At 38.4% G+C, this 10,682-nt stretch overlaps 1 protein-coding gene and 1 long non-coding RNA gene across 2 annotated transcripts in view; both read right to left on the minus strand.

Annotated features, from left to right (window-relative positions):
• LOC142542970 (uncharacterized) overlaps positions 1–10,682 on the minus strand; it is a 39,135-nt gene that overhangs the window by 5,469 nt on the left and 22,984 nt on the right. The window lies entirely within an intron of this gene.
• LOC142542963 (WAT1-related protein At4g19185-like) lies at positions 898–5,182 on the minus strand. Its single transcript, XM_075649902.1, has 7 exons — positions 4,820–5,182; positions 4,278–4,340; positions 4,065–4,181; positions 3,700–3,985; positions 2,853–3,008; positions 1,402–1,553; positions 898–1,305 (listed from the first exon to the last, which is right to left on the minus strand). The coding sequence occupies exons 1-7, from the start codon at positions 5,023–5,025 to the stop codon at positions 1,110–1,112; spliced, it is 1,176 nt and encodes a 391-aa protein (XP_075506017.1). The 5' UTR covers positions 5,026–5,182; the 3' UTR covers positions 898–1,109.

Consider the following 10,682-nt stretch of genomic DNA (forward strand, 5'->3'; position numbering starts at 1 on the left):
ATAATGACTTGTACAGATAATACAATGTATTTTTAGGTTATACTTGGATGGATAATTTGAAATCTTTATCTTCAAATTTTTGTTGAGCCGATCACTGTAATACTTGAGCTTGACTCGTTTAAGATATATATAGTCTCGAACTCAATTTTACGATATATAGTCTCGAACTCAATTCAAGCTTTTATCATAAGTATCGATCTTGGCTCGTTTGAAAATTAAAAAGCACTTGAATAGTTCGAGTTTGGTTTGTTAATATATCGCTTATCATGTTTAACGAGTCTGATTCAAAGTCTGCTCATTTTTGAGCTCTTCGAACATTCTTAACCAAAATGCCAACTAATATGTGAAAATTTGAAGAGTGATTTTCTCATTTTATAACATTCATGTCATTTTTTCCAATAAAACTTCAACGTGAGAATAAATAAACAATGCATGTCGTTAAATTCACGACCCAATAAACTAACCCAACAAACTAGTCGAACTCGAGCTCAGGTCATATGAAAGAGCTCAAGCTCGCGAGCAGCTTTGTTCGTTTACGTCATCCTGACATACAACACTATTTGGGTGTACAATGTACCTTTTTAATTGTCTCACAAGGTTGGTGTGCCCGCGCATGCTATTATTGATTTACTTTGCACTCACCTGGTTGTGCAATCCTCGCTCTGTACTTTCGAAATACATTTTTCCTCATAAAATACTTAAAGCTCGTTAACTCAAAATAAGGGTTATGGAAAACATAAAAATTGTTTTGGTTTTCGTCTTATTGCACTCAAAGACGTTTTATACAAAAATTTAACTAATCTTTTTTCTTTCCCGGCTGAGAACTCAAGAAAATTTTTTTTGGACTCAACTAATTTTGAGCATGTTAAAAAGTTCGAAGGGACAAAAGTTAAGACTTTTGTAAAATTATATCGATTAAAAGGAAACGTCTTTAGAATATCCTCTATACTTAAAATTTGTTACCCATCTTGAAAATGAGTAACTGGTATCAAGTTAACATGAGAATGGAGCTGTAACCTTTTCTATAATCGAAAAATCGGGACCTGCTAACGTTGTAAGAAACTGAAATCTTGAGAACATTAGTATAATCTGCACCTGAGACTTTATAATTAATCTATGATCTTGGGTATTGAAGCTGAAGGGCTAGAGAAAATGTTTCCTACCTTGTTGGATGAATCTTTTTTACCGAATGGTTCTAATGGCCGAAAGGCGTGAGGAAGAATTCCAACAGTCACCTGTCTCTCTCTGTGAGATGCCCATGTTACCAGATAAAGTCCGGCTATAATGAGGAGTCCTCCCATAATGCTGTGACAGCAAAATTCACATTATATCGGTGAGAAAGATTAATTACTCAGACAGAAAAAGTAAAAAAACCGAGCACGTAAGAGCTAGGAAAACAACCTTCCAAAATAAATCGGGCTTCCTAGGAAAATTCTTGACAGGAATGCTGATAGAGCAGGTTGGAGGGGGTTATACAAAGCAACCAAGGCAGGACCAATAATTTTATTGGACCACGTCAAAAGACCATAGTTCACGGCAGATGCTACGATTCCCTGGAAAGATAACATAAGAGAGGTTTTTAATGAATGTGAAAAAGCAAGAAAGATGTTCATTTCAACAAATCTATAATGCTAAATCTTTATAAAGCCCTTGATCAAGATGGCATGTAGAAACCGATTTATCATTCTACTCCAACGAGATAAGCAATAGCACAAAGATCCCACTTCCATGGTTTCATGCCCCTTCACTTCTTAAAAGACCAACTCAAACGGTAGAAATGGCAGCAAACACCATCATTAAAATTCATTGAACAAAGAACTGAAGTAGCACATGAAAACAAGAAACTTAGGTAGTTGAGACTGCAAGAAATCTAGCCTTCACTAAAGGAGAAGAATTGTTTGTCCAAAGAAAAATAGTTTTTGTGATCCATGTACAAGTCCGTCTCTGAGTCATTGTCATCCATCAGAACATAATTTCTAGGTGTTTGAGATAGATGCATAATACAACCTTATCTAATCCAAATAGCTTTGGATAAAATAATTCCAATACACATATCCGCTTAGCCCCAAGTTTTTTAATGACTTTCAAAATTCCTCAAGACAATGTGTCTACTTCACCTCTTACATGCGTCTATCAAGTAACCTAACCATCCATCATACCCAATTTTCTAGAAAAATTTAACCCCAACACAGGTATAATTTTAACTCTTAGAATTATGATTAAAACTTATGCTACATCAAACTTACGTTCCCAAATATTCGCTAACCCAATGTCTACTCTTATAATTTAACTAACTGATCAGCTTTACATCAAATTGTCATCACTTTAAATTCTTAATTTGCTCCTATACATTTCACTAACGCTTGAATTTTCGCGCCGAATATTGATCCATCCTACAATGTCCTTGTTTACATGCACAAGCAATTCTTCATGTACTAGACAAGTGAGAGATAAAGACCAGAACTCGTATGTAACAGCTCTTTCCCACACGCTAAGTTCTTGAAAGGTTCATTGCTAAGATAATTGACAGCCATATATTCCATTACTACATAATTTGACCAAATATAGATCTACCCTCTCTGCATCGGGGAGTTAGGTGACAAGATTATGGAAATCAATCCCTGCATAACAAACAGTAAATATTCTATTAACACACCACTCAACGGACATCTCAACCATGATCTACGCTTAGGTGGAATTAAGCCTCCTCCACCCCGCAGGTAGTGTAATTTGATGTCGGGTTGTTTCAATCTATGTTGAATATTTATAGGAGCTAAGTTTCTTTCAAAATCAGGTTGAAAATGTATATAATGAAATCCTTCAGATAGAAAAAATAAAGAGAGAAGACTCACGGCATAGCACACCGCAATTGCCTCAGATTGAGTCAGATTCCAGTCTGTTGACTCATTGGTCATAAAGAATGCAGTTGTTACCATAAAAAGAGCACCAAAAAGGTATGAATAGGCTGTCACTGATATACTTGCAGGATATTTAACTAAAAGTGGAGCCTGAAACAGAAAAAGAGTACCTCTATAAAAATCCCATGCTGGTCATATCAAACATAAGGCAATAGTTGAGTAACAGTAAGAATCAGTTTAAATGCTGATTAAAAATCATTTCTAATGAAGATGGACCATGACTGCGTTTGGATGGAGAAGCCATTTAAAAAAAAAACTAAAAATTAATGTTTGTAAAAAAAAAAGTTTTAAAATTTGGAAATAAAAATAGTAAAACTTTGATAGGCTTCTGTTACTCTTTCGAAAATGGAAAAGGCTCACTTTCGGTAGTATCAAAAGACAAAAATGTTTCTATTTTCACTTTTTAAATCAATACTTACAAAGCACCAACTTAATAAAGTACTTTTTTCTTTTTGAGTTAAATGATAAAGGTTCTAAAAAGTAACTTCAATTAATGTTCAGTGATTAATATAAAATTTTATAAAGTCCAAAAAGAACTTGTAATTTAAACTCATTTGTCTATGAATTCTAAGAAACACCTAAAGGACAGAGATGAATCATCAAATTATACAAAATTTGATGGTGGTTTGCAGAAATTTGAAGGAAACATGCCACTATGTATCGCTAGTGTCATAGTATATTGACATTTACAACTATGCATCCATCATCTGCTATCACCATATTAAGCAAAGTGATATACCTCCATCATATCTCCATAAACATCAAGACCAGTGTAACTTACTTGAATAGATAGATAGGTGGCCATGCACATGCAGTTCCCAATCAAGCATAAAACCCCAAGGTGCCAATTATCAATCCCAAACTCCAACAAAGTCGACATCAACAGACCAGCAGGCTCCGGTTGACCCTTGGCAGTAATTTCACTGATTGCTGCAAATTCTGATTCCCTATACCCAAATACGGCTGGACCTCGGAACATCGTCATCAGAATGGCACCAGAAACACAAATTAGAGTACCCCCTAACTTCGCTTGACCTTCAGTTTTTCGCAAGTTCACTGTTTCTGTACTGCATGTAGATGAACAACTGATAATTTTGAACTAAAAAATTGTAAGAGTTAGTTCAGAAAACCAAAAGTTGGACTCACCCCATCACTACAGCCAGTATGAATGTAAAAACTGGAGTAGCCGGCTGTATGGCAGCAGCATAAGTTGGGTTTGTGTAGCCTAGACCAAGAAGAAACAAAAGCTGGTTCCCGAAAATCCTAATCGAATCAGATGAACAACCGGAGCAAAAATAAACAAATCACTATCTACACATAAGAAAAAAAGAACTTTAAACACCTGGAGATTCAACTCACCCAGTTAAACCAAGAAAGAAGAAGGCTATTACAAAACGTCTACTTAATGGTGGTCTTAGCCTTCTGCAGAACAAGTAAAGAATCATTTGTAAGCGATGGATTATTTATATTCACAACAAAATCAATTGACTCACAAAAAGAATTTAGTGCAGGCAAATTACTGGACTCTCTCGCTGATTTTAAGCATTAGTTTAATATTCACACATTCACAAACAGCCACAAGCAGTGCAGATAAGATACACTATTATCATAATTCCTTGGAAAAGATAATTACGAGAAATTATAGCATATTTATACCCCTCCGTGCTTGTTTTGCGTATCAATCAAACGAATGTGGCTTAAACCTACTTGCACACACACTTCTATGCCACCAGTTTTTCACAAAGTACAGAAGCCATAAACACACACCCCACTTTACGCTAGGTGAAATTTAACAAACCGGATTACAAACTCAAATCGCAAGATCACAAACAAAGAAAAAACGCATCGGACTCACCCATGCAAACCCATCAAGAACAAAAATCGTAAAATTCATCACTCACTTTTCCCGGAAATAGGCGACTGGTGCGAGAATCGAAAGCGCGAGGAGGTCACGAAAGACGCAGAAAACGAGCTGATTCACGCCAACGTTGAGTGCGACTTTGGTGATCACGTGATACCCGGCGTAAAACAGTTGCACCACCGCCATCGCCACATGCGCTTTTCTCGCATCTCCGCCATTTGCCGCCGCCGCCGCCGCCGCCGCCATACGCACTACGTGAAAATCACGATCTCATTTCATTCCCCCACTCATTTATGGCCAACAGATTAATGAATTCTTAGAATTGTTAAGGTTTCTCTCGATCTCGTATTTTTTTCAAAGGAGAAAACTGAAATGAATTATTACTGAAGACTGTCCGTTTCGAAGTTTTGGTAATAACAACAACAAAGATGTTATATGTACATAGGTATATTTATTTATATCATAAAAATTCAATACAAAAATTTAATTTATCAAAATTTTAATACATATAGAATACAAAATCTCACGATATAACAGTAAAATCTCGATATAATGGTTAGAAATATCGTTATAAGAATATATTAACAGTACATTTAACATTATTCTAATAATAATAATAAAAATCAACATTTGAATGTACAAATAACAACATTCATAAATCAGATTTGGTGATTTTTTATTAATTAATTTTCATTTTTAAAATTGAAAAATGGGTTCATTGGTTTAATCGCACAATCTGGACTTTTTCTCTTGTATTCTTTCATTCATCTCGTCTTATCTCTTATGGAAATTTGTTTTATTATAATATTGATGAATTACATGATCCACAAGGAAAAAATTACATATAATATAGCGATAATTAAATAATTAATTAATTGGTATTCATTTGTGGTGCAGAAATGTATCATTTCATAGAATTGATTGATATCGTACATAAATTTGTGTATGTATAGCACAAAAATGAGGTAGCGGGTAGGCCGGCCCGTCATTTGGACACGACCGGCTCATTATTTGGACATGTTAGAAAATTGTCTTTTTTATCGGAGACGATGCATAGGATCTAACTCATTTTGACAACTTAAACAAGATGTAACTAATTTTAGTGTCTAAATAAATTAATATTGTTTTTCTCAAATATCAATTTCCGTTTACTATTTTGTTTTCATAGATAAATAACAAATTAAATTATCCTAAGATGAAATTATATAGAAAAAGCACCCCATAATTATTTTATTTTACATAGAAATTACAATGCACAAAGTCATAAACTTGAAGTTTGTATTGAAATTTAATATATGTATACCACACAAATATATATCCAATCACAACTAAAAAAGATATGCCATATTAAACAAATTTGGGCTGATCAAATTTTAACTTAGGATTATTATTATTTCCCATGGTTTTTTTTTTATTTTTTTTTCTTTTTAAAGTATTTCCTTTCTTTCCACCAATAAAAAGACGAGATTAAATTAAATAAATAGATAAGTTTTTTTTAAAGCTTAATAAGTAAACTAAAAAGAATGGAGTCATGACCATTTCATTGGGAAAATGTTGAAATTTAAGCCATTGCAGTCCAAGTTCTTTTGGTCTCCTCTAATGATGTGTCCTTTGGTGGTGGGATGTCGATACACTTTCATGGTATAAGAAATGAAATGAGAATCCTCATACAATTTCATGGTGTATATATATATATATATATTTTCGGGAGTTGTTATCACCTATTGAATTTATAATTTTGATATTTTTCATTACATCTAATATGTGAGTCACACCATCAATTCTCGGACACAGTGTATATGTAGGCAAATCAATGTGAGGACCACTTGGTTGCTGACATGGCATTTGAGCTGGCATTTTTTTTAAAAAATAAATTATTTTTTCTTTTTCTTTTCGCGTGTGGAATAAAATTGAAGTTGGGTCTTTCAGACCATCTCCAATCACAAAATCTATTTTAATGTAAATTTTACACTAAAATAATGCGATTTCTGCACTAAATACAACATTCATCTCCAATTCATTTACTATAAATCTTAAAAAAAAGAATATTCTCGTAATATTATTTTTATTTTACATATATTAATTATTATATTTTATTTAATATATTTTTAATTATGACTAATGTTTATTATTAATAAATTTAAATAATAATATTTAAGTTTATAATTTAGTTATTATATTTTATTTAATATATTATTAATTGACACGTTTGGAAAATATTTGGGTGATTTTGGAGGATTCAAATCAAATTTACCAGATTATTGATTATGTAGTTTGTTTATCTTCTAAATGTATTTTCGTTACGATTATTGTCCTTTATTTGCATTTGTATTTGAATTATGTGTTTCAAGTTGCATTTATATTTCGATTATTTTTTTCAATTTAGTTATGAATTGCATTGTTATATTAATTTTTTGTATTTGTATTAAATTATATTAATTAAAAATAAAATTATTATTTTATAATTTTTATGATTAAATATCTAATTATTATATTAATTAAAAATAAAAAAATTATTTTTTTATGATTAAATATCTAATTATTAAAATAATAAAATAAATGCTATACTATTATTTAATTAATATTTATAATTTAAATACAAATATGTATAATAAATATAAATAAAAAATTAAAAAATTTATAATTAAAAAAAAAAAGAAGAAGAAGAAAACCCCTGCGCCAGGATTAAGTCTTCTATGGGTTGACTGTGCTGGAGTTTAATTTTAACCTTCTTTCATTCCTCTACTATTGTTGTAAAAGCTAGCCTTCAATTTTACATTCTCAAAATTGTTGTCATTTCACGACAACTAACAAAAATATCAACATCTTGTCATATTTGAAATGAATATTTTTCACGGCAAGAATTTCTATTTCTTACCATGTTGTAAAGTAACAAATTAATTGTTTACTTAATTTTAGCCAAGAAGAAGCCCGAGACATGATTTTAGCATGTCGTAATTTCTGGCTGATACTCACGGGAAATTTAGGGTCCGATCCACGCAAGCGTCACTAATCCAGACACGGGCTCCAAAATTACCCTGGGCCTGAAATCACAAATAAGACCGTTAGGAGGGGGCCAGGAGAGTATCCTGGCGTAGCCCCTCCGACGCTCAAGTCAGAGACTGAGGATGTATGGGGGGAGCAGCTAAGGGCGCTGCTGAAAACAATATAGTGAATCCAATAACTGTACACTCAAACCTGGTATTTATAGGAGAATACATGGGCCCTTGATGGGCTTGTCTTCCTTTTGAGCTAGGGATGGGCCAAGGGTAATGGGCCCATCCATGGGGTATCACCAGTCTCCCCTCCCGAGTCGAACTGAATCGTAGGTTCAAAGTTCGATTAGATGTGTTGTCCTCGGGTCACCGGGTACGAGTTGTGTATTTTCTTCCGGTCGTTTGTCAGTCTCCAAAGATTTGGAAACAAATTAAATCATATCGCAATCTTGTTATAGTTTTCTCTTCAATTCGTTCACCAGCTCTCCCCCCCCATGCCCGAGTCCTCGCCTCGCTACCCTCGCCGAAACCCCATTCAAGCTCGCCCAGCCCCACGAATCCAAGCGCCCAGCCCCGTGCGCCGCGCTTCGCCATCCTCCCGCTCGCCCTGCCGAGCTCGCCCAGCCGAGCCCCCTGCCCCTCGTCTCCTGCCGAGCGCCCATCCGAGCCCCTCGCTCGCCCAGGCACCCAGCCCCGCGCGTCGCGCCTCGCCATCCTCCCGCTCGCCCTGCTGGGTGCCACGCTCGCCCCTCGCCCAGGCCCACACGCCCGCCTCGCCTGCCTCGCCGTCTCCCTGCCCAGCCGAGCTCGCCCAAGCCCACGCGCCAGCTCCTCGCCACGCTCGCCCCTCGCCCCCTCGCCTGCCAGCACCTCGCCCAAGCTTCGCCCTCGCCACCTCGCCCCCTCGCCTAAGCTCGCCCAGCCGAGCTCCCACGCTCGCCTAGCCAAGCACTCGCCCTCGTCGAGCGCCACGCTCGCCCAGCCAAGCTCTCGCCCGGCGCCCCCAGCATGCCTGCTCGCCCAGCCAAGCTCTCGCCCGGCGCCCCCAGCACGCCTGCTCACCCAGCCAAGCGCTCGTCCCCTCCGAGCGCCACGCTCGCCCAGCCAAGCGCTCGCCCGGCGCCCCTAGCACGCCTCACGCCGCTCCACCCTCGCCCAAGTGCGCCTGCTCGTCCAGCGCCCCCCCATCTCGCCTCGCACACCCGCTCAGCCCGCAGCCACTCGCTCGCCTCTTCACGCTCGCCCAACGCATCGAGCGCTCGTCCAGTACGTTGAGAATTTTGATATATTCCCTTGCGAATGGTTGTGTGATTTCTGAAAAAATTATGGGGGCGTTGCCCCCACACCCCCACGACCTGACCGGGCAGGTCGATCCCCGCGACCTGATCGGGCAGGTCGATCCCCGTAAACTCTGCTCCCCGTAAACATCTTTTGTTATCGACTAACCAAATAAATTTTTCTCTTCCCAAACTTTGCTCCTCTGCTAGGCGATGTCTTAGCAGGAAAATAAAAACTCAACATCTCCACCCTCTAACTCCTCTGCTAGGTGACACCTTAGCAGGAAAATAAATTTAATTCTCCTCATCCACTCTTCTCCTCTGCTAGGCGATGCCTTAGCAGGAAAATAACATTTTTCTCCTCCCAAACTCCGCTCCTCTGCTAGGTGATGCCTTAGCAGGAAAATAAAAATTCACTACCCCCACCCTCTAGCTTCTCTGCTAAGCCGGGTCTTAGCAGGAAAATAAAATTCAACTCCTCCATCTAACTCCTCTGCTAGGTGATACCTTAGCAGGAAAATTTAAATTCAACACCTCCACCCTCTAACTCCTCTGCTAGGCCGGGCCCTAGCAGGAAAATAAAATTCAACTCCTCCATCTAATTCCTCTGCTAGGTGATACCTTAGCAGGAAAATAAAGTCAACACCTCCACCCTCTAACTCCTCTGCTAAGCCGGGCCTTAGCAGGAAAATAAAGTTAACACCTCCACCCTCTAACTCCTCTGCTAAGCCGGGCCTTAGCAGGAAAATAAAGTCAACACCTCCACCCTCTAACTCCTCTGCTAAGCCGGGCCTTAGCAGGAAAAATCAAACTCTCACCTCATCATCTCATAACTCCTCTGCTAAGCCGGGCCTTAGCAGGAAAATAAAATCAACACCTCCACCCTCTAACTCCTCTGCTAGGCGATGCCTTAGCAGGAAAATAAAGTCAACACCTCCACCCTCTAACTCCTCTGCTAAGCCGGGCCTTAGCAGGAAAAATCAAACTCTCACCCTCATCATCTCATAACTCCTCTGCTAAGCCGGGCCTTAGCAGGAAAATAAATCAACACCTCCACCCTCTAACTCCTCTGCTAGGCGATGCCTTAGCAGGAAAATAAAGTCAACACCTCCACCCTCTAACTCCTCTGCTAAGCGGGCCTTTTCGCAGGATAAATAAAGTTAACACCTCCACCCTCTAACTCTCTGCTAAGCGCGGCCTTAGCAGGAAATAAAGTCAACACCTCCACCCTCTAACTCCTCTGCTAAGCCGGGGCCTTAGCAGGAAAAATCACAACTCTCACCTCATCATCTCTAATCCTCTGCTAAGCCGGGCCTTAGCAGGAAAATAAAATCAACCACCTCCACCCTCTACTCCTCTGTAGGCGATGCATTAGCAGGAAATAAAGTCACACCTCCACCCTCTAACTCCTCTGCTAAGCCGGGCCTTAGCACGGAAAATAAAGTTAACACCTCCACCCCTAACTCCTCTGCTAAGCCGGGCCCTTAGCCGGAAATAAAGTCAACACCTCCACCCTCTAACTCTCTGCTAAGCCGGGCCTTAGCAGGAAAATCAACCTCTCACCTCATCATCTCATAACTCCTCCTTGCTAAACGGGCCTTAGCAGGAAAATAAAATTCAACGCCCCCAC

The sequence above is a fragment of the Primulina tabacum genome, chromosome 4 (genome assembly GCF_025594145.1).
Source record: "Primulina tabacum isolate GXHZ01 chromosome 4, ASM2559414v2, whole genome shotgun sequence".
NCBI lineage: Eukaryota > Viridiplantae > Streptophyta > Magnoliopsida > Lamiales > Gesneriaceae > Primulina > Primulina tabacum.